Source organism: Fistularia commersonii, chromosome 10, assembly GCF_037954325.1.
Source record: "Fistularia commersonii isolate RoL2024-O1a breed Wild chromosome 10, RoL_Fcom_v1.0, whole genome shotgun sequence".
Lineage (NCBI taxonomy): Eukaryota > Metazoa > Chordata > Actinopteri > Syngnathiformes > Fistulariidae > Fistularia > Fistularia commersonii.
The window spans coordinates 9,725,718-9,750,555 of record NC_141293.1 but is presented as its reverse complement, the minus strand read 5'-3'; the positions used below and the strand labels follow the sequence as shown (position 1 = coordinate 9,750,555).

The following is a 24,838-nucleotide window of genomic DNA, read 5'->3' as shown; positions in this document are numbered from 1 at the left end:
CCTGCCGAGGGGAAGCTTCCTCATCAGGCTCTCTCTTCTTCCTGCATCCAGAAATGTTTGCTTTCATGGCTTTGTCTCCGGTGTCAGTTTGCACCAGAAGGATGGATGGACCTCCTTCCTGGTTTGGCTGCACATGTTACAGGTCCAGTGATGCAGTCCTGGCTCACAAGCCCAATGAGAAAGAAGCCAAAGCTTGTCTTCTTCCACCAGGAAGTTAGATCATGCTCCCTGCTCTCATGTTTGTCCTTCCACTTCTGTTGTCTCAGGTATAATGGAAAATATGTTTTTTGTTTTTTTTTTCAAGCAAAACACTCCCCTTACAAAGGTAGTATGCACACCTGTCCGAAATTACCTAGAGGTCCTCCGATTGGCCAATAGTCAACACACATATAACACCAAAGTCAATGAAAACAAAACCAAGACTATGGCCTCTGAATCTGCCTTTCGTTGCAATGTAGGACTGGGAAAATAGTCTGTTCTTTTTTTTGTTGCCAAGAAGTTAATGTTTTTTTGGTGAGCATATATATATATATATATATATATTGTGGCGGACACGAGGGGGCATGGTCTCTCACCCCATGGGACTAACGGTCGGGGCGCGTGGTTAAGCCGGATATATATAGATGATCCCGGATGTTCAAGTCTTAGTTGTATTTTGTTGGTGTTTCAAATCAAAGGATCAAACTCCTCTACGTGTCCGCCATTATATCATCGTTGAGACACCACAATATCATGCAATATATATTTGGCTTGAATGTGTAAACAATACTTTCTATGGTGTCTACATCTACATAAATCACATGCCCGATATAATGTTTAATATATATAAAGATGTTAAATATATAATGAATTCTATGCCCAGGCACAGTGAGATGAGATGATGATGAGAACAACTTTATTTATCCCGAAGGAAATTGTTGTGCCAGAGTTTCAAGTAAAAAACACAACAGTAATAGTTTGGTAGGTTGGTTGGCAGGTAGGTATAATCCTAAAGTCACATTTGTTACTGTTTTCTGAAAGTAAGGTAACTTTTGACAGTCAAGGGAAAGAAATTGATCTTTGGTGTTTTACTTCATTAATTCCAAACAAATCAGAGCTAGAAATTGCTCATTTGATACATTTCAGCTTTTTGAGACATGTTTAATGTCCTCTAAATGAAGCTTCTCATGCCAATGACAATTTTGTTTGGCAAAATGGTAAAATATTTTAATGAATTGGTGCAAATAAAATAAAAATATTGTAATCCGACTGACTTCATAAAAAACTAGGGAATGAACCTTGGTTTGCAAAGATACTATTAGTGATCTTGACTCGTGAAGAGACAAGCCAGATGTTATTTATTTGGCGCCAAATCACAACACAGTTGTCTGATGACACTTTCCGTGTAGAGAAGATCTGGACCACATTCTTTAAAATGATTTAAACAAACCTAACATTCCTCCATGCTCTTGGTAAGCTCTTGGTCAGAGAGATGACATCTATCTCAGACAGATCCCAGATCATACTAGTAATAACAGCAGTTCTGACGAAATAATAATAGCTGCTAAGATAGAGCAAATCAATCAGGTCATCTTTTCTCTTTTGACACATAGTAAGTCTTAATGAAATTACCACACAGCGACATGGCATTGATATAAAGTAAAACTTTAATTTGGTATATAGATTTTGACATAGTTTCATTTGTAGTTGTTAGTTTTGGGGGTTATTACAGGAATGGAATGCTGAAAGCTCAAGATTAATAACAAGAAAGTGCACATTTGATTTGTACATTAGAATCATATAGTTCTTTTATCCCCATTCATATACATATTTCCATTAAAGCATATAGAAAATAAAACATTTTGCAAAATTTAATAATTTGATTAACACAGGATGAAAGACAAAAATTTGAAGAACAGGAAAATAAAAATCCACTGTCATTCTATCGCTTGGCATCGCTGGGCTTTAAGAAAATCCCAGTGGGTTTGGTTAAACATTCCACTTAACTGGATATTTTTTTTTCCTTTCTCTTCAAAACCCACCGTTAAATACATTCTTTGCCTGACAAAATCACCTCATAACAGAAGGTGGGGATTCATGAAAGCCACTTATTGCTCTGGCTGACACGGTTGTCTGGAGTTAAAGGTACTGCTTTGTTAAAGTGCTGCTTATGTTGTCACTGGAACAAGACAGAAGCCAGATGAAGTAAAGAGGGCGAGGACATTGTTCAGGTGGTGGCGGTGGCGTGTTGACGCCAATTCCAGCTGTATTGGAGTTGGCAACTTGGCTGGTATTGACCTCCAAAGGAACCACCGCAATCAGTCACATCAAGGTTTGCCCACACCGGAATAATGGTGGACTAAGATTTTAACATGTTTCTCTTCTCTATCAGACCATCTGGAGAGTTCCGCTCTTTTCCTGAACAAAATGATCAAAATACACCTTCTGGCAACACCTGGTGCTTGTTGTGAGGATGAGTTAACAGTAATTGGGTATTACTGATGCATTAAAAGATGCTCAGATTAATATTATTATTGTGTTATTGAGTGTGACCTAAGAATTAAAAGTCTTTTTCTTTCATTATAAGACATTAGTGAGCACTTATAAGAAACATACCCACATACCAATTTTATCTTACAAGTTTCTCATCCATTGTTTATGGAAAAGTCATTTATGTGTTAACTTACAGATTGTATTGATACTTAGTTTTCCAACTATGCACATATTCAATTTATTAAAGTTAATGTTAAAAACCACATTCTACAAATTCTTCCATTATTAATACATTCTTGACTAGGTGCTTACATTAGCTGTTATTAGGTTTCTTATAAGCACACAGTACAGTCTTGTAATCAAAAAAAGAGACTATGTAAAATATTTCATTTCATATATGACAATGGCAATAAAGACTTGATGAGGCCTGAATATGTACTTATTGCCACAAACAACAAACACCTATTTTTATAAACTGTGACCTTATTTAAGAGTTACTGATAATATAGAGGAAAAACACATTTAAAATAAATGTAATTGGTTTCCAATTAAGGGAAACACAGCATGTTATCATGCATAAACTGACAATCCCATTTGAATAATATAATCCATAAATGTGATTGAATTTTCACGTTTGTGAGAGGAGAAAAAAAAAGCTACTAACATCAAATTACACTTCGCATCTTCACTGATTTTAAATTTTCAGTCACTGTTTACCAGTCGTGGGGAACCTTCTACAATCTTGGTATATCATGACTGCAAATGAGAACATCTGCACGTAAAATCAGTCCCTTATGCCTTAGTAAATCATATCAAATCCTTAGCGCATCTTACATCAAGATGTTTAGATCATTCAATAATGATGAATCAACCTGTCATGTGAAAAAAATAAAACTTTGGAATCAAAAATTAAAGCTGTATTTCATTAAGGTTCAAAGCTGTTGATGCACTCGAAACTCACAGTTTGACATGTGACGCCTCAAGGGTGCTTTCTACACGTAAACATCAGATGTAAAATAGCACAGAGAGAATAAAGAAAAGGCCGTGATAAATCAACCGGAGTAACTCATTGAACAGCATTTACAATAAAAGCACGGGACAAGGACATCCCTGTAAAGCTGCTGCCACGGTGAAGCAGATGGGCACAGAAAGCGTGAGTGTTTTGACAAAATTCACAAGGCCGAAGTGATCGATGGTGAGCAGAGCTGGATCAATGAATCAATCAACTGGTTTAAAATCAGCAAATAATCCTCTCGCAGATACTGTAAAATCAGTGTCAGGACACATTGGCTCATTGAAACCTTTGCGAATCAGCATTTTATGCATCAAAAATTTAATGACTTGACACTGATATTGTGTTATTTTTTACCCCAAATATCTGCTTGCTCGGAGGAATTGGAGGGTTTAACCCCGTCTCCGGGAAACCCAGTGTCCAGCGGGTGGTACCAGTGAGGCAGTATCATGGCCAGCAAAACACATTCAACACACCAGCTCAAGTTAAGACACAAAGGCAAACATGTCGCTTACAAACATAAATATAATAAAAGAGGGTTCTTCTACAGGCTCTATGGCTTCAGATAAAACATTTCCGTGTCACGACACCAAGGAAGTGTTTGCTTAAAGAGATGCATTTGGTATGAAAATAGCGTTTTTTGGGGGGGGTGAGTGGAAAAGTGATCGGGAGATGGGAGGATGTCGTGATGTTACCTCGCTCGTCACATCACGTATGAAAAATACAAACGAGGATAAGAAGATATTCATATTCTCTCAGCCATTGTCCCACTTACTTAGCAGAGCATGGAGAGGGGTCTCCAAAAAAAACCCTCAGGTCTGTTTGTTTTTGCCACATCTCCAAACCCTGTATGTGAAGATAACTGTCCTTCAAGCACCAATAAAAAGGAGGATGTGAGGGTGGTGGAAGGCTTCGTGTCGCTCGTTCTTCCTATCGATCTTTCTTTTTGACAACAGGGATGGAAAACCCGTCACTTCGCTGCAGTTTTCTTAGAATGAAAAATAAAAAGCCCTGTCTTTTCTTACTTGAAAAAAAAAACACAAATTGTAAAAATAATTTGTATTCACTACTGATTTTTGAGATTTTGCAATTTCGAATTTACCCAGCAGTTTTATCAATCTATTATTTCAAAATAATCAATTTAATCGCAGAGAAATCTCCTGAAAGAGAAGACAATTCATCAAATCGAATAATAACAATAATGATTATAATGATAACAGCTGAATTTGGAAAAGCCTATTTTTATACTTCCACGCATTCTAGAGATATGAAAAAAATTCTGGAATATGCCGGGATACTTTTAATAATTAAGTGATACATTAGCTAATCAATCATTTAATTAGAAAATCAATAATTTCACTTCATTTTTTACACTTTTTTTTTTAAGCAGCAGATTGACTTTCCATATCCCTAAAGACCAGATGATGGATGTGGACTGTAGTTTAAGTGGTGAGTTATCTGAATGCCCGGCTCCAGCAGCAATTCACACCTCAACCTTTTGCAGGTTTACATTTTTAATTTTAAAGGGTTTTGGTAAATCTATTTTACATGTGACGTACACCTTACTGCATAGATGTCTACTTTATTGGGGGGCCACGACATGCCCACAACCTTGGATTTTCAGAAAATCCGGAGGCAAAGATGGATCACACCTGAACAGAGATGAAGGGCACACACGCTGAGCATCAAAAAAAGAAATAAAAAAAATGATATGATATGACTCAAAACCAGCATGAGAGCTTTCATCTTCTAAGCCGAGAAGCGCTGGATGAGCACTCTTTCTTTACACGACTTTGAAACTAAGACATCTTACTTGAGTTTTTAAAGGGCGTCAACTGATATGACATGCTGAGAACGGAAAGAGGAATGTGAGAGATGTGAGTCAACACCACATACATAAGTCACGTTGTGAAAACTCCATTAAATGACAGTGATCATGAGTAACCCCTCAGCCCACCCTCCTCACCTCTTTAATAAGGCCAGGGGGGTTTGGAAGCGTGAAATTAAAAGAGCTGTGTGCTCCTTAACAAAGTGGTAAGTGACTAAATGCATCCAGCTTTAACCTCCGCACTGAACAAAGATACACAAATTCACTTGTATCTGATCCCATGCAGATGTTACTACCCCTGAAATGGCAAGTGAAAGTGAAAAAGAACATTCTGTTAATTTCAATGAGAACAAGAGCCTCTCAGACAACTCGTAAAAACATGAATTAAAACAATCACGGCGATATAACTGAATTGTAAAAAAAAAAAAAAAACGAACAAAAAAAAAAACATGTGATGCTAAACAGTCCAAACCTTTGGTAATGCATAGTTCTTTCCTGAATGTCTCGCAATCGACCATGACCTCTCTCAGAAAAGAATAAAGAGCAATGACGATATAAAACTAACGGCTCTTTTTTTTTTCCCTCAAGCAGGTGGCTTTTTTTTTTCTATTAACGGCTCAAACAGCCTCAGCAGTTTTGGCTTATCTGGTTTCCGAACCAAAGATACAATGTAGAACAGAGCGGCATAGTAGCCACCTCCCTTCTGACCGGTGAAATAGGGGGTGCGGCCCGATAACCCCACCGCCCCCCAAGCCTCCGAGCAGCAGCATCAGGGCAGGAAGGGCTCGTCTTCCTCTTCATCTGCGCTCGGACCGGGGTCGCTCAGGCATCTCGTCAGCTTTTGCTGCTCCCTGGTCCCGTCCAGGTCTCCCAGTTTGTTGGATCCACTGGGCCCCCTGGGAGGCCTCATCATGAGACCCGGTTCTTCCTCCTCCTCCTCCTCCTCCCCCTTCTGCTGCTGCTTCTGCTGGCCAGCAGCCCATCTGAACTCATCCATCATGTTGACCGAGTCTGGAGACTGAGGGGAGGCCAGGTCTACCTGAATAGTGGGCACGCTGTCTAGGGTGGGCTTTACGCTGTAAGCTTGTGGATCTGTAGGGAGTATGACAAAGTAAGAAAAAAAACACTTTGGCAGGAATTCCAAAACTAGATTTCATGTCTATATATTTTTTTCTTTAACATCTACAACACAGGTCATACGAATGACACTGCAATAACTCAAAACAAGCAAGGCCTTTAAAAACATTTAAAAAAAAGCAACCAAAAATTTAAACGCAAAGGACATCACGATGTTCACACATGCTGGAAAAACTGTTCAGAACTCAAGATGTGTGTACCGCATGCTGAACTGCACTCTGACATCACCAATAATCATCTGAATACAAGCATTTCCACCCCCCTGTCTCAACCCCATTAGTAAGGCATTATTAATAAATATTAAAAAAAAGCAACACGATGGAAGCATGCGGGTTAGCACTGTGCGGGAGTCACTGGGGTTATCACAACTGAAATTTCCATCTTCTCTGCTCTCACTACATACCTGCACTTATATTCTCCCCTTTCTGCTGCTGAGCAGGTTTGAAATCAGTATCTCTGCCTAAAATGAAACCACACTGGTTTACATGCCGGCCGGCACATGCAAACATATTTCCATCAGCGGGGAAATATCTGATTGCTCCACCCGCAGCTTTGGCTTTAGCTATAGCGCTGATTGCTGCTATAATGCCCGTCTGGTATGCAAACACATTGTGTCCCATCAATCGGCGGGTGGGATTTTTCTTCTTGCAATAAACAGCGAGAGAGACGGAGTGGTTTTTTGCAATGTGCTGGGCTGAGACCACTGTATTTACCTGAAGACAGTCTAGCTCTGCACATGGTGGGAGAGTCAGGGGGGGCAGCAGGCACTGTCAGGTAGTTATTCATCTCTTTTATCTAGAGAAGCACATGGAAAACACATGAAGTGACTGTTTAAACAGGAAATGAACACATTCCCACATTTAGTTGTGGCCTTATTCCCATTAAACCCAGTGAAGCCAAACTTCAAATACATTGGGAGAAAATATTTGGTAGCATAAAATCCTCATAAATCCTCACCAAACTATCAGGATCAAAAGATGCTACAATGTCAGCTTGTGTGGCAATTTGAAATTTTGGAAGAGGTCTTTTTTTAGTTTATTAATAACTTGAGAAAACAAAACAATACCCAGGTCGAATGTTATCTGTATCTAAACCAAAGGGCATTGATATTGATATCACTACCTACACTTAACCAGATATAATAATCCCGGAAACACTGGTGTCCAGATAGGGATGTAGAAACAACAAACCTATCAGATATTTTGCATTTGACATATTGATGTGTTCAGACTCAGACACTGACAAATCCATATTGGGCAACATATCAAAAAACATCAAATAAAACATGATAGAAAAAAAAAAAAAAATGAAGTTTCATTTAAGAAAGGCGGGAATTATTTTGCTCAAAACCTTTAACACAATATCAGAGCAAGTAATTTAAAAGTAAATTTATAAAAAAAAAAAAAAAATCCTGGGATTCTTAGGTTCATCACGCTTTCATGGAGTTGAAAAACTTAAAGGTTCATATTCTTGTATTCTGTGGATCAGAAAATACTGATTAGCAGTTTGGTTTCCAAAACAGAATGCCATCCATCCATCCATCTTCCACCGTTTATCCGGAGTCGGGTTTCGGGGGCAGCAGCCGGAGCAGAGCAGCAGCCCACAGGCCAGAAAGGCCCAATAGGACTCCTTCAGTCTGATAGCATCCCTCACTGCTGCGGTCTACCAGCGGGTTCGAGGGTTACCGCTCCAACGGGCGCCGACTGCCTTACAGCCGCCGCTCCCCTCTGCCGCCCCGACAATGGAAACACAAAATATGGCCCATTTGGACTCAATGTCCCCCCCCTCCCTCGGAACAAGGTTGTAGTTCAGCCGTAGGTGGGAGTTGAAACTCCTTCTGCAAAGGGACTCTGTCAGACGTTCCTAGCGGACCCTCACCCTCACATATGGGTCTGCCAGGTCTGATCGGCAACCTCCCCCACCATCGGAGCCAGCTCACCGCCAGGTGGTGATCAGTTGACAGCTCAGCCCCTCTCTTCACCCCAGTGTCCAGGACATGCGGCCGCAAGTCTGACGATATGACCACAAGGTCAATCAAAGAGTTGTGGCCTGAGGTGTGTTGGTGCCAAGTGCACATATGGACACCTTTATGCCTGAACATGATTGTCTTCCTCATGAGGGTCTTCTGAGCCACACATTGCCCGGTGCCTCACCTAGGACCTGTTTGCCTCGTGTGACCCTTCCAGGGGTATAAAGACCCTGACAACATACAGTAACTCCCAGGGTCACTGGGATGTGCGAACCCCTCCACCACAATAAGGTGGCAGCTCAGAGAGAGGTAGAATGGAATGGATCAAAGAATTCTGTATATGTCAGGTAATAAATAATCATTGTTTTATATAAAAGATCTTTGCGTAGACTATTCATATAGTCAATTTTTATCATGATAATAATATAATATTTATAATATATATATATATATGTATATACACTTCTCTCTCTCTCTCATATATAAAAATATTGCCCTTGCAATAAAGTTACCAATCAACACTGCAACAAAGCATTGGTATCCATGGGGAAAAAGTGCCATAAAGTAGTGGTACTGCCCGTCACTGCTCGTACTTATGGCAAAAATAGATTCAACCAATTACAGGTTAATGAAATGTGTGCTTGTGGTTGGGTGGCTCAATTGCACAAAGAAATCCATTTATGTTGAGAAACTTAACTTGGTGGACTGAAGTTGGGCTTCAATCAGAATATCATACATATCACTTCCTTGAAATATCCGCTGGGTGCTTGCTGCCATAGATACCACGACCGTATTCAAAATGTCTCTAAATCGACACCCTTGTTTCCTTTTTTCCAGGCCCTGAATCGTTACCGCTGCCACCAGGCTATGGCGAGATCCAAAGAGCTGACTGATGGCCCTACCTTTTTCTCCAGCGTAATCATCTTTTGCTTTTTGAGAAGGAAGTCGCTGAAACCGTCTTCATAGGGATCAGCCACCAGGGTGTGCCTATTGTAGGAGCGCAGCTGAGGAAGAGGAGGCATGGACATTACTTATGCTGTATATTTATAGAGGCAAAAAGATTGTAGACACAAATGGAGAATTATCTGAAAATCTTAGTCTAATGTGAATGTATGAATTTGCAGTTTACTTCCGAACACCAAATAAATAAAAATCTTCCGATGACAGAGGTCAAACAGCTTAGGGGAGCTAAGAAGGACAAGTCATTAATGCAACTGTGGTGTTACCCTTTGGCGCGTCCTCTGAAGGTTGCTCCTGAGAATTTTTCTGATTTCCTCCTCTCGGCTTTTGGGCAGCTGAGGTAAAGCCCTCTCTACGGGCTTGGGGGGAGGTGGCTTTTTGGGATGGATGTTTCTGGGAAGCAAGGAGGGAGAAATAAAAAAAAAGGAGAGATTTTGCGATGCGGACAAACAGGGACACCAGACACATCCAAGGTTGGATCAGACATGCCGCAACAAACACACAACTATTTGTCTTGATATGCTGAAATCCAAATGACCTAAACATTTTGCCTTGTAAAGATGACAAATCTGCTAACATTAGAGGCCATGAATGGGAGATTGCCATTTTACTGAGAAGACCCGAAGTGTTGGGTGTAACTTCAGCCATTTCTGTAACAGATTCTCATGATATGCAAAGTAAGTGTCTTGTTAACTGCTAAGTGATGTGATCATTCTTCCTTACAGCACAGCAGGAAAAACTGACAGGTCTGATCTTGTCTGTCCTTGGCCCGAGAGCCAGTGACAGAGGGCAATGTCTTCCTCCTGTTGTGCTGAGTCTTGCAAACACTTTTAGTCGCTCACTTCCAATTTTTAGTTGTATTCAGTAAAAAACAACTGGCTTGAACCTCATCTTTTAAGTGGTATTTAGGTCCCTATTTCAGTAACTTCTCAATTTATCACAAACGCTTTGAGACGGAAGGCCTGCAGAATCTGCGAAGACGACACACAAATCTTGATTTGAAACACAGCGGGGCAAAAAAGTATCAAGTAAGCCACAAATTGTGCAAGTTCTCCCACTTAAAAATATGATAGAGGCCTGTAATTTTCATCAAAGGTACACTTGAACTATGAGAGACGGAATGAGAAAAAATCCAGAAAATCTGATTTTTAATGAATGCTTTGCAAATTATGGTATAAAATAAGTATTTGGCCAATAGCAAAAGTTCATCTCAGTACTTTGTTATATATCCTTTGTTGGCAATGACAGAGGTCAAACATTTTCTGTAAGGTTTTCACACACAGTTGCTGGTATTTTGGCCCATTCCTCTATGCAGATCTTCTCTAGAGCAGTGATGTTTTGGGGCTGTCGCTGGGCAACTCAGACTTTTAACTACCTCCAAAGATTTTCTATGGGTTTGAGCTCTCGATACTGGCTAGGCCACTCCAGGACCTTGAAATCCTTCTTAGGAAGCGATTCCTTTGTTGCCCGGCCGTTGTGTTTAGGATCATTGTCATGCTGAAAGACCCAGTCATGTTTCGTCTTAAATGCCCTTGCTGATGGAAGGAGGTTTTCACTCAAAATCCCACGATACATGGCCCAATTCATTCTTTGCTTTACACAGATTAGTCGTCCTGGTCCCTTTGCACAAAAACAGCCCCAAAGCATGATGTTTACCCCCCAATGGTTCACAGTAGATATGGTGTTATTTGGATCCAACTCAGCATTCTTTCTCCTCAAAATACGACAAGTTGAGTTTTAACCAAAAAGTTCTATTTTGGATTCATCTGACCATAGGACATTCTCCCAATCCTCTTCTGGATCATCCAAATGCTCTCTAGCAAACTTCAGAAGGGCCTGGACATATGCTGGCTTAAGCAGGGGGACCGGTGTGGCACTGCAGGATTTGAGTCCCTGGTGGCACAGTGCATTACTGTTGGCAGCCTTTGTTACTTTAGTCCCAGCTCTCTGCAGGTCATTCACTAGGTCCCCCCATGTGCTTCTGGGATTTTTTCTCAGTGTTCTTGAGATCATTTTGACCCGTGGGGTGAGATCTTGCGTGGAGCCCCAGATCGAATGAGATTATCAGTGGTCTTGTATCTCTTCCATTTTTTAATAATTTCTCCCATAGTTGATTTCTTCACATCAAGCTGGTCTATTGCGGATTCAGCCTTCCCAGCCTGGTGCAGGTCTACGATCTTGTTTCTGGTATCCTTTGACAAATCTTTGGTCTTGGCCATAGTGGAGATTAAAGAGTGACTGTTTGAGGTGTCTTTTATACAGCTAACCAATTCAAACATGTGCCACTAATACAGGTAACATGTGGAGGAGCCTCTTAAAAAAGAAGTTACAGGTCTGCGAGAGCCTGAAATCTTGCTTATTTGTAGGAGACCAAATACTTATTTTCCACCATCATTTGCAAATAAATTCTTTAAAAATCAGACAATGGGATTTTCTGGATTTTTTCCCCATTCTGTCTCTAATAATTGAAGTGTACCTATGATGAAAATTACAGGCCTCTCTCATTTTTTCAAGTGGGAGAACTTGCACAATTGGTGGCTGACTTAATACTTTTTTGCCCCACTGTAAATCTATGATGTCACAATCATTTCATTGACATTTAACCGAATTAGTCAGACAAGCCCACGGCAGCACAGCGATTAGTGCTTCTGCCTTGCAGTAAGAAGGTCCCTGGTTTGATTGAGAGTCTGTGTGTCCTTCCTGTGTCTAAGCGGGTTTTCTCCAGGTTCTCCGGTTTCCTCACACAGTCCAAAAACATGCAGGAAATTGCCCAGACATTAGAATGAGAGAGTGGATGGCTTAATTTCTCTCCATGTAGCCCTGTGATTCACTGGCAGCTGACCCAGGGTGAACGTTGCCTCTCCCCCAATTACAGCTGGAAGAGGCTGAAGCCCACCCATGACCCCAAGTGCAGGATAAAAAGTATCGATACTGAACAAATTCATTATTTTCTCTTATCCTTGTTGGTCCCAGCCCGCAAGCATCCTGCCTATTTTTGTTTATTTATTTTTATTCTTGTCATTGCTATTGTCCCTATTTATATTGTTTAGTTTTGGTTTGTCTATTTTTCACCCTTACTGTTCCATGCTGTTGTCCATTCTTATCCCTGATGTTGTTGCTGTTGTTGTTCTCCCCGCTGTGTATTTATTTGTGGATGTCTTTGCTATCTTTGGTCTTCTAACTCTCTCTCTATTTATATTTATATTCATATTTATTTTTGACATTATAACTGTTACGCTGCTGTGACAAAATAATTTCCCTTATGGGGATCAATAACGCTTATTTTATCTTGTCTTATTATCTTCTGAGCCTTGTCTTAGTGAGGAAACTCAAATCCCTGCTTTTATTTCACCCAGGGACAGACCGCATTTTATTTCTAATTTGGAACATAAATTACATGTTCAACATTGTAATCAATTTCACTGAATCTTGGATATATTTCTTATACTGCTTACAAAGAGCATTTCAAGATGGGCATCACTTTTTCCACTAGTCCCTCCCAGTTTTTTACAGCTTGCACCTCAAACGCAGTGAATTTCAGTGATTCTATGCCCCTCTGATATAATCTGAATTTCTGGTAATAGAGCTTGACATCTGACTAAGGATGAATGGGTCTGAAAAGCCTCCTTACGCATGTCTCATCTTCTTTATCCTCATACTTCATCCCATGCTCTGTATATTACTCAAAATTAAACTGAGTGCAGCAGCTCTGAAATAGGCTCCAGGTTGGTAAGATCCCTTTTTTCCCCCATCAACCTTTAATATTTGATTACTTAAAGCCTGCATAGCTGTTATCTGTGCAGCACTTTGTTCTAGTCTCAGGGGATTTATTAAGCCACAGTAATTAAAGACCACATCGGTTCTGCAGACAATAAATAAATCTTTAGATAAGCACTGTGTCTCTAACCTTGCAAGGACACCAAGTTTACAGGCGATCTGGTTCTTCACCCCTTCTCTCACTAAATTTCTTTTTATTATCAGCGTTTCACATTCCTTCTATGAATTCCTCTCTGAATTCACTGTGTGTCTTTCCCATGTGTGTGTTCAAGACATGGCATTAATTCTTTTCTCGTATGTGTGATGTCCCAGTCCTTATCCTATGAGTCTCGAAGGACCTGGGTCACGTCTGTCTGGAAGCTCCTCCAATCAAATTCTTCATACATAAGGAATTGTGTCATCGAGCAATACGATTTACGAGCGCTCAGTGAATGCAATCACTCATGGCCTCTGTCTACTCTTCGACATGACAATCATTGCGACACATTATACATTGCTCTTTCCAAAACTCTGGCATGCAGCTACTTGTACTTACTGCATGGAAACTGTGGAGGGCACAGCAGAAGGCAGCTTCACCCCGCCTCCGCTCTCCACCAGCTCAATGGCCTGTTTCATCTCCATCTTATGGTAGAAGGCAATTAGCTGTGGCTCCTTGGAGCGCTCACCAGCAATCAGACACTTTTTCACATACTTTTTGTTGAAGCGGTTCAGTCTAGAAAGAGGAAAAAATGGGGGGAGAAAGTATTCTAAGTATTCGAGGAAGTGTCACAAGCAGACTGAATTTCAAATGTCATTTAATTGGGCAATCTTCATTTTAAATTCCTGACAATCTTTCTGGAATGGCTTTTTAGATGACTTGTGATGACACATACTTGTCCTTCCAGTGGTGATGCCCATAATGTCCACAGATATCCTCAATTCCAGTCAACAGGTGGTCAAGGAACTATATGGAAAAAGAATAAAAAGACGGGGAGTGGGTTATCATTTTAATAGATTTAAACTTAATAAGAACTGATTGTAACTTCAGGGTTTTTTAATAGCTTTTCCCACATTTGAGTGTGTACAGCTTCATTCCACTGCACACAGAATTCTACTTTTGTTTTGTAGCTTCATAGACTGATTATAGTGTCATGTTGGTGTTTGTTACAGCGGCACATCCCCATGGTTCCATTTTTTTTCCATTCCAATATTTGACAGATGAGCTTTAAAATAAAATTAATGGCTGAAATCCCAGCAGCAGCCAGACCGTACACTGTGCCTCACTTTAAAGTGACAGTGTGTCTGCAAAACAGCCACTGATGCATTCGCTACTTTAGAAAGCTGCTCCAGTGTTGTCATGATTAAATACCTGATCAGCACTGCTACCGTGGGGAGCAGAGCCATTGATTTGTGAAAAAAAAATACAACTGAAGGGAGAGGTTTATAAACCCAATTCTTGAAAGATATTCTACTTTTTTCTAAGACTGCTCAGGTAGTAAAGGGATAGCGAGCTAAGCACACCTTTAGTTTGCAGAGTAAAGATGTGGCTATCATTTAGACCTGTCTGATATGATTCAATCGTGACACCTGAAAATGTATTGAAGATCTCTTGAACAGGTGGTATCACAGAGCCTTCCTAAAATAAAAACTCAAAAAGATTGGAAAGCAGTCAATTTGGATGCTGTGCCCCTGAGCAGCAGGACAACCCTAATCACCTGTGTTTTGCATGGGAGGAGAGGCCATTACTGCGGGCTGCTCTGCTTGCTTCAGGCACGGTGACTCACCACAGAAACCATGGGAGGGCTCTGAGTCTGTGTATGTCTGTATGTGTGTGTGTGTGTGTGTGTGTGTGTGTGTGTGTGTGTGTGTGTGTGTGTGTGTGTGTGTGTGTACGTGTGCTTGACAAGGTTGCATTAACGGCTTAAAAAACGCTCAGGGATACTGGTCAATCGGTCAATCATGGATGTGTTCAAGTACGAAAAACAGGTGGGGGAGAAAAGGTGTGTTCTAGGTTGTCTGACAATTTTGAAAACTCTTATTTGATCTTCCTGGACATGACTCATGTTAAGAGGGAGTTCCACCATACTGCCAGTAGGTGGAAGCAAACTAAAGTGTTTCACATGACCAAGATTCAGGATTCAAACTGTTTATAGAAACATTTATTAGAAACATGTTTCCCCTTACAATGAAATTCCTACTCTGCTGCCTGCAGTGCATTGGTATATCTGGTGGTAGAAGAGTGACACCTTGACAAAAAATAAATTAAAATAAAATGGAATAAAATAAAACAAAACAGATTAAGTTAAACAAATTTGTACACATTCTGTGTTTGTCTGTACTTGCTCAGTTAAAGTGGATCTGACTGAATCTTAGCATCTCAATTTTTCTTTGTTTATTCGGTACAGTTTCTTTATCTGCCAACATTTGGCTGTTAATCTCAGCTTTTTCCACAGCTCTCACTTATTTCTGCACTCATGACACTTGTGTCTCCTTGGCTTTGCGTCTATGCACATCAGTTGAGGAAGGCTGAAGTTAGGTTTTATACCTGGGTGTGGATCTCCTCATTGATTGAGCGCTTGGCCTCCTGCTTCTTCTTCACTGCCAGCAGCTCCACCAGAGGTTTGATGGTCATTCCCTGAGAGAAGAACATGGGGTAATAGATGAATTATGGGAATAAGGATGACTACAATGACAGCTTTTTTACTGGGCAGTGAATGCAATTGTAAATGTGTGTGAAATTCTGTCTTCCCTTATAATGCAATATTCAGGACAAACCCGTCATTGTAATTTCACTCACTGGTGACATTTTCAAAAGAAAAAAACAGAATGTTTTTCCACTTGAAGTTCTAAATCAGCAGTTTAACAAAATGATACATTTATTGAACAATATATGCAGCATTAAAGACCAGTGTTGTGTTTTGTGGGAAAGGTATTCATTTTAAAATCAGTAAAAAAAAAATATCTCCTATCTTAATTACTGCTAAATATGAACGAACATTAACTTAAAGGGCTTATGTGCATAAAAACAAGAGTATGAACAACCCCTTTCAAACTGGTCATGTGTTTTTCCATGCTTTGGTGTGTAAGATGTGACAAAAATGAAAACACTTCCTTTCTATCTAGGAAATATGCAATCCCATGATCAATCAGTCGACAAATCAACTTAATAAATCGATGTGTAAAAAAAAAAAACAGGGATCTAAAATATGTTTAAATGTCGGTTATATTAATTATAGTCAGTCATGTGTTGAGGCATTAGTGCATGGAGTTAGTTTATGTGTGTCCTTAAGGAGAAAACACAAACGTCAAGGATATTCTAAACAGCCAGTCCTGCTATTAGTCATGGATGAAGCTCACTCGATACCCTGTTTATGCTTATTACAAGGAAAAAGACAACACAACACAAGGACATTAATTTCCTTGTTTTGCTTATGTATCTAGCTTTTTGAGGAAAAGCAACCTTTTGACACTGCACCCACTAGATCCCCTTACACTCAACTTAAAAATAGGAAAATACCCAGCTTCCTGTTGTCAGAGAATCGAAGTCTGACTTGGGCAAATCAATCATAAAAATGTCCCACCATAACAAGTAGGTGTAGCAGTTGCTCATATTTGGTCATTATATACAGAGCAGTGCTGGTTTGTGTGACTCATTGTCCCTAAATGCTTGGTAAACGTCGATCCTTGTACAAACATAAACATTCTCTCACCACCACAAATCATAGCTACGCCAGTGAGGCCTTTTCTAATCTGCAGGGGAAATGACTAACCACACATTCAAACAAACCCATAAACTCATAAGCACATCTAGTAATTTCTGACTGCCGATTACCACAAGCCTGCTCCAAACATACAGCGATCAGCCACAACATAATGACCACCAACCTGATGGGTGAGGGTCCCCCTTTTACCGCCAAACACTAACACAGACGCCGTCAAAACTCTGAAGTTGTTCTGTAATATCTGGCACCACAACATTAGCAGCTGATCCTTTAAATCCTGGAAGTAGCGGGATGGGTGCTACATGGAACAGACTTGTTTGTCCAGCACATTCCTAAATGTTCAAGTGGACTGAGATCTGGGTAATTCAAAGGCCAAAAACCTGAGCTCAGATCAATTTTATGATTATTTTTGAACATCACGACCACTGGAAACCAGGATAGGAGTAGCAGTTTTGGGGATGAACTGACCCACTCATCAACCCACCACAGTTCAACCCTGGAAAGCCAATGACATCCTTTCACTTGCCCATTTTCAGAGTTCAACACATCAAAATAAGGAACAAAAATGTTTACTTGCTGCCCAAAATATCCCGCTTACTGGCCTGCCAACCGTCATAATGTTATGGCTGATCGGTGTACTTTTGACTCTATTTTCCCCACTTCCTGTTCTGCATCAATCCGTTCATCTGACTGCCAGGACTGAATCTGCCAGTGATGAATAAAACATGGTTCTAATCTCGTCTCCAAGCAGGGGGAACATGCCTTCCAGGGTTTAATCTTAGCAGCTGCAATCCTGAGGTGAATTCACATCCAGATTTCCTTCTCTCATTTCAAATGAGAGTTCTTTTGGGATCATATTGTTCATCGTGTTTGTTATCACTGCCTGTATGTTTCTTTTTTCAAAATAGTATCACGTATTGGAACTTGGTTCTGTGCAAACCTCATACACTCAGCACTCAGCATATTTTACACACCGATCACCTCACCGACTGTCACCTCACTTCAAAGAGACAGCGGAGAACACATTTTCCTACAGCTGCCGATCGTGTTCGGTTTAAACTAGAAACACAAGGTCTTTTGAGAAATCAATGTGATGATAAACTAGGAGAAGCAGCCAGTCGGTCTCTTCCCTGAGACGAATGAATGTTTGATGTCTCATTCTAAGAACGATTGACCAGCAACCATGAAATTAAATGCGTGGTTTAAAATTTTGAGAACTGCTTTGAGATGCTATATGGCTGAAAATGGTCTTCATACCTGGACAAAGACAGTAAAGAAGATGACTGTGATGATCGCAGTGAGGAACATCTCTCTTAGTGATTTAAATTCCTTCTCGTCCAGCAGGAAGCCCAGGGAGAAGGCGATGGCTCCCCGTAGGCCCCCGTAGGCTATGATAAACTGGTCCTTGGTGGTTAGCTTGACAATTCGGAACTTGTTGATGACAAAGGTCAGGCCTACCACACCTGGGAAGGACAGCAAAAAACTGACTTAAACTCTCCTCAATCGTGACTATAGTTCCCCCAAATTTCAAGGTGATTTCTTGCCATTTTAGGGCTGCCAAACTGTTGGTTAGTTTGCATTGCAAAATTGCTCACAAAATAATTTGTTGATTTATAAAAATATCAATTACTCCGTTTACTCTTACAAGTAATTTTTGTATGATTTTTTTAAAAGAAACTAAATAAAGATTTATTATTGTTATCACTATTGCAGAGTGAATTTTGTGTTGTGAAAGGACAAAAAATAAAACCCTATCTGCGACAGCAAGCCTCAGCACACTTCATCATTAAGTTAATTTTCACTGTACCACCATTAACCCTGACATGGCAAATCTTCAGCTGACAGTGTCATGACAGTCATGCAGTTAGAGGGATATCTTTACTAATGCTTGCTCTCTCACATGGACACGAGACGTGGGTCTTTTAGCATTTTAAATAAGCTGCACCTCTTTTTGTTTCAGGAACACGTGACCTTTTTGCATTCAAATCATGTCCCTTATTGGAAAGCGCTTTGGTCGAATCTCAATTAACCTGCCTCGAACCAAACCTCGAAAAGTTATTTTGACATTCACAATGGAGGATTTTCAGATCATTTGTCCCTCTATTACTTCACAACCTTTCATGGTGACTTTACATCTTGTAGGAATAATATGAAGAGAGAATACTGACCTATGACCCGTGCCACCAGACACAGGACAACGGTGACGGTGACAAAGGTCCAGTTCCAGTTGTGCTGTCCCTCGACTGTGGCCAAACCGAGGAAGATGAAAATCAGTGTCTCGCTGACGCTGCTCCACATTTTCAAGAAGTATTTGATTGTGGTATGGGACTTGTGGGATATATTGGCCTCCACATATGGTCGCATCACAGCCCCACATGCTATTAGCCTGCAGAGAGAATTGAATGGAGAGTAAATACATATTTCTATACTTATAATCAAAATGGTACAATCAAAAAAGAGCTACGAAAACTGAAAAAATATCCAGAAGAATATTTTTCCCAGATGATCAAATCTTACAAAACCTGCTTAAGCTGCATATGCAAATCAGATTAATGTACCAAGTGCACTCAATTATGAAGGACTTTAATTCCTCTTTTCTTTCAAGATAATAAATATGGAAAAGGTTTCCCCATCAAAGCTGTTGTAAAAAAACATTGCAAAAGATTGTGTTCCTCTTATTCTGACACTTCCCATTTTAGTTAACATTTTGATTTCTTGTACATTTTTCATTTCTTTTTCTTGCATTATTCTCGTATTGCTTTTTTCTACACACATAGCTTGCTATAGGTTTCTTTTGTAGGCAAGTTCTTTTTGACATTCTAGATATTTTATGTAAACTTTTCAGGGTGTTTTTTTTATTTTTATTTATGTTAATTTATTATTAAGCCGTTTTTCCAAATGAAAAGTCATTAAGGATGAAAATATGAATCAAGTGACATGAAATTTTCCCAAATCAGCAATTTGATAAACCAAGAATTTTACCAGGCAATGATCAATGACCAAAATAATCAATAAAATTATCTAGAATTTTTCATGTCTAAAAATAAATCCCCAACATCAATGGCATCACAATTAAGATAATATCCAACATATATTTAAGCATATAATACCCAGCAGGCCAAGAACTCAAGAACAGAAACTTGAGTGGATAGTGGATACAAATAGGAATTGTTCTTTAAATCTGCAACACCAAGGTCAGACTTTTCCATTGAGAAATGCTCCAGTTACCCGTCTTCAGTTCCACACGCACTATGTGATCATGTGACTCCAACAGAAATGTCTGTGTCTTCTAACCACTTCTCTATTACAAACATCTTGCAATGCTCTTCTTTGTATGTCAAAAGGTGGACACCAAAAATACACATCAAACTGCCATAAGCCTTAGCAGCTGCCAATGTCTGAGTTAGTCCTTGTCAATATTGGTGCAGATTTAACATTTAAGGGAAAAGATAAAAGAAGCTCCTGCCTGGCGGCTGTTGCACTTCATCTTTATAGAGGGATCATATCAAACACTGATAAGTCTGGTTTTTGATGTCAAGTGCAAGAGAATGGGTTCAAGTCTTATGATGGCCTGCCCTTGAAGCACACATGTATCAGCAGTGACATGCAAGAACACACACTTCATCATTTGCTCCTGTCCCTCATGTCACTACTTCCTAAACAGACAGTAGACTGATATGGTATGGGCAGGACCACCGGAAGACAAATGACATCGCCGAATTTTGGGAGGCCCATAAATTCAGCCTCTGTTTAGGGTTCGTTTAAATCAGTGCACCACTGGTTATGCAACCTGTAATATGCGAGGAAGTTCTCTTGAATTATTGTCAAGGTGGAATAGCAGAAATTGATTTTTCCAGGCGGTGTCAAGGCTGCATGCAGACTGTGACATTTAAACACTGAGACTAGATCAAGGTCCACATACATAAACCCCATGACTGGGGAGGGACAGCTACGGTACAACGGAATTACATTACGTAAACTGCTTGCAAGGTCATGGAACACCAAAAATATGGATCAATACATCTGTGTTTGAGTAATCTGCAATAGGTTTATTATAGTGATGGGTGGTAAATCTAAGAGAAAACAAGCAGCAAGCCAGGCTATGTTACTTTTCAATGTGACAGAACAAGTGTTTGCTCCAGACAACTTGCTTTCTTAAATTACAAATCTTTTATTTCTTTTACAGCGATAGTACCTTCTTGTTAATTGGGATTGAAAGGACTAAAATGATAATGAAAAAAAAAGATTGTCTTGGAGCAAATAGTTTTTCAAAACAATAATAAAATGTCCTCATATGAGGACTACAGGCTTTATTTTGTTTATGTCAATGTGAACTATTAAAGTATTTAAAAATCTTAACACTAGGGTCTATAATAATGTAATTATGTTTGATCCAACCTTTTTTTTGTTTGTTTTTATTTCATATGCTAAACAGCTAAACTTGCTTATGAATACAATTGGCCTTTAATTTCACCACCAAGTGCAATATAGTCAAAGTTGAATTACGTGTAAGGCATCGAGGACTCAAAGCCACAAGAATTAAATCAAGGCTCATTTGACCACTATAAATTGCCCTGGGAAGCATCCTTTTCCTTTATGAACTGTCACCATCCATTCATGGTTTGCATATGCTCTTCTACATTTACATTTGCTTTGTACTGGCTGAGAAATGCAAAGGTATAGCACTCTGATAAAGTTTATTCTATTACCATTATAATAGAATCTCTAGTTTTTATTTAATGTGATTTCATAGAGACACTGAACTTACGCCATGATGCCAGACAGGTGGAACATCTCAGCCGACAGGTAGGCCATGTAGCTGTACACAAAAACAAAAAGCGGCTCAATCACGCGGGTGTGGGAGGTGAAACGTGACGTGAAGGCGGCCAGGATCCCGTAGATGGCCCCCACAAGGACACCTCCGACTGCAACCACCAAGAAGGAGATGACCCCCAGGAAGCCGTCCATCACCGTCACTGTGCCAACCTTGGAATACTCATCAAACAGGTGGTACAGCACCTATGAGGGGGAGGATATCAAAAAAAAAAAAAACATGCCACAAGTAAGAACTAACCTCCGAGGCATCTCAGATCAACATTTCCATAGAAGGCGGTATCATTCAAAGAGATCATAGTTAATGGGTAAATTGCCCCAAAACTGTGCATTTACTTGGATAATGGAAAAACTCCACCCTTGCAGATGCATACTCACTTCGGAATGAGAGATTACCGGCTAAACAATGCCATAGTTAAGTGGGTAGACATTGTCTCTAAAAATACGAACATTATACACTTCATGTGACATTTATATAATGTATCATACAATGTGAATGAATGTGTACGAATACCTTATTGATTTAAGTTACTTAAATTTGTCTTTCACTATTTGGAAACACAGACTGGTAATGCCTGGCAGGTGAATAAAGCAGATTGTCTGGCAAACACTACTGGGCTGATAAGCTCTAACCCCCTGCCTTCCGGTATGACTGTTCTTTGAGGTCTCTCCAAGGTCACGTCTGCCGACTGCGCCATGTCCTGAGGGAAAGGCCCTCGGTAAATGGACATGGGGACCAGGGACATATTGCACATTTTGATGTCGAAGAAAGTTGGTTTAATTAAACAGACTAATTCCCTACAGACCCCTCCGAAAATTAATACAGCAAATGAGGCAATTGGGGAAAAGGCCAGGAGACAGATGGCGAATAGGACTTCGATGTGGTGACATGTTTAGTCAGTGGTTCACGAGCTGAGGACAGCTGATGTCCCATGAGGTTATGAACAGAATTAAATGACACAACATTTTCCGTGACATTTAAGGGATTCATCACGTGACTCCCAAGGTCACAACTGTTAAGCCCATGAACACAACAGTGAGTTGATAATTGTATAAACAATTGGTAAACTGTAAACAGACGAATTTTTCGCTTCACATCTCTAAGCAAAAGAGCTTCAGTTATTCTACAGACGAAAAATACAGACATTTTCAGTTAACCTACCACCAGTTAACATCAGACAAGGTGGACAATTGTGATACTGCAGGACTCCTTTTCATTTGACGTTTGAACATCATAACAATAAAAATTAAAATAATGATAATAATAATAAAACATGTATATACACATATACATATATACATGTATACACATGCATAGACGTCTATATATACACATAATATATCAGTCTATATATTTTAGCAAACAATGTTGAGTGAAGTCAACGTGTTCTCTTCAACTTCATAAGTTCATGACACTCCATAAACAAACCCCAAATTAAAATTTTGTTGTCCTAGCTTACACATTGGATATTAAGTTGAATGCCCTACTTTCTTTTTCTTGATTGCTTGACTGGTCTGCTAATTTACTTCTCAATTTTACTTACTTTAATTTTCCTGGCCAAAACAATTCTGTTTTAAACAGTATTTGGTGTTGAAAAATGCAAATTAAATAATATTGGAGCTCAGGAGGGTGTCAAGCATATTAAGTGCAAATATGAATTGTCTGAGGGAGATTCAGAGCATCTAAGCCACCAGAGTACCTCACTGCAGCACTGATGGATAAATACCTTAACTTACAAAAGCAAGTCCTATATTGAAGTCTTTATTTCTGATTTACTCACCACTGTTACAGCATCATTGAGCAGTGATTCACCAAACACCAGGATGTGCAACAGCTCATTGATGTGGATCTCCTCAAACACAGCCAGGACTGCAACAGGATCCACAGCCGAGATGATGGCACCGAACAGCAGGCTGGGCAGTAGTTCAAGCTTGTGCTGGTTAAACGGACTGTCCGACTGGTTCCTGCAAACGGCGTACAGCAGCCCACCAATGAAGAAAGCGTTCCACAGTGTCCCGATTACAGCGAATATCAGGATTGTTCCCAGGTTCTCCATGAAGGGACGGATGGGCAGGAAATAGCCAGCATCCAGGATGATGGGTGGAAGCAGGCAGAGGAAGAACAATTTGGAGTCCAGCACTGGGGGCACCTTCTGTCCTGCTAGTTTGATGAGCCCCCCCACCAGCAAACCCACCACGATCAACAGGCAGCTCTCTGGTACGATGCTAGACAGACGGGGAATCAGGTGGAATCCTGGGAAAGGAAACGGACAAAAAGTGATCAGCCTCACTGCAGTGCGAAGAGACAAAGAAGAGAAAGATATGGAATTATAGCAAATTATTATTATATAATACATATAATTATTTATATTAGATTTGATCTATATACTTGAATTAGTAAATGTCTGAATGTTCATTGTTTGAGGAACAATCTAGGTAACTGCAGAGCTGACCTGACCTCTTGCAACCCCAGAATTTGAATCATTGCTGTGAAATCCTTTTTTTTTTTTTTTCTAATGTTGGGGACTATGCCAGACATTCCCACAATTTCTAAGATCAAATTACTGTCAGGCATAATGGCCAGACCAACAACTTATGTGTGTAAGCACCTTTTGTTATTTTTCCAGCTTCCGCTATAGGAGAAAGACAGACTCCATTGTTAAAAGTTATGTGCCGTGCTGTTTAAAGTTGAGGTCTGAGAAAGGATGTGAACCATAAACAAATTGAGCTGCTATAGGTGAGAAACTAATATATTTTAGCCTGTTTGTTCCAACTTTCCACCGTGATAAAGACCAGCCTTGGTGGTTTTGTTTAATCTGACTGACACAGAGACAAACTAAAGACAACAAATCAAATTACCTGATACGATGATGAAGACAGAAATTTATCAGCAGTGACTGTGCAAATCAAGTCAGGAAAGCTTCCTCATAATTAGCTTATTTTGATCCAAAAAGTCAGAGAGCAGTAAGAAGTCCTCACAGAGCAGTAAAAAGTCAGAACAAAATGTCTTCTAGTGATCATTTTTAATTGAAACAGAAATATAAGCATGCTTTGTGGTCATCATTTTCATTTGCAATTCTCATCAATATCTTTTAAGAAACGTATATAATTACATCCACACTATTTGACTTAACTTACTTACCAGTGTG

General features: G+C 39.9%; 1 protein-coding gene across 2 annotated transcripts in view; it reads right to left on the bottom strand.

Annotated features, from left to right (window-relative positions):
* Nucleotides 1–5,882: 5,882 nt before the first annotated feature.
* slc9a1a (solute carrier family 9 member A1a) overlaps nt 5,883–24,838 on the bottom strand; it is a 31,382-nt gene continuing 12,426 nt past the window's right edge. The window contains exons 2-13 of one of the 2 annotated variants that reach the window (XM_086153668.1): nt 23,471–23,943; nt 21,625–21,875; nt 19,025–19,242; nt 18,114–18,319; nt 15,680–15,769; nt 14,028–14,098; nt 13,691–13,867; nt 9,645–9,771; nt 9,321–9,422; nt 7,163–7,244; nt 6,853–6,909; nt 5,949–6,404 (exon numbers count right to left, since the gene is read on the bottom strand). In XM_086153668.1, coding sequence (XP_086009794.1) covers nt 6,082–6,404; nt 6,853–6,909; nt 7,163–7,244; nt 9,321–9,422; nt 9,645–9,771; nt 13,691–13,867; nt 14,028–14,098; nt 15,680–15,769; nt 18,114–18,319; nt 19,025–19,242; nt 21,625–21,875; nt 23,471–23,943 — 2,177 coding nt within the window. In that variant the 3' untranslated portion in view covers nt 5,949–6,081. Of the gene's footprint in view, nt 6,405–6,852; nt 6,910–7,162; nt 7,245–9,320; nt 9,423–9,644; nt 9,772–13,690; nt 13,868–14,027; nt 14,099–15,679; nt 15,770–18,113; nt 18,320–19,024; nt 19,243–21,624; nt 21,876–23,470; nt 23,944–24,838 lie in introns of both variants that reach the window. The other variant, XM_086153669.1, reaches the window with a different exon arrangement.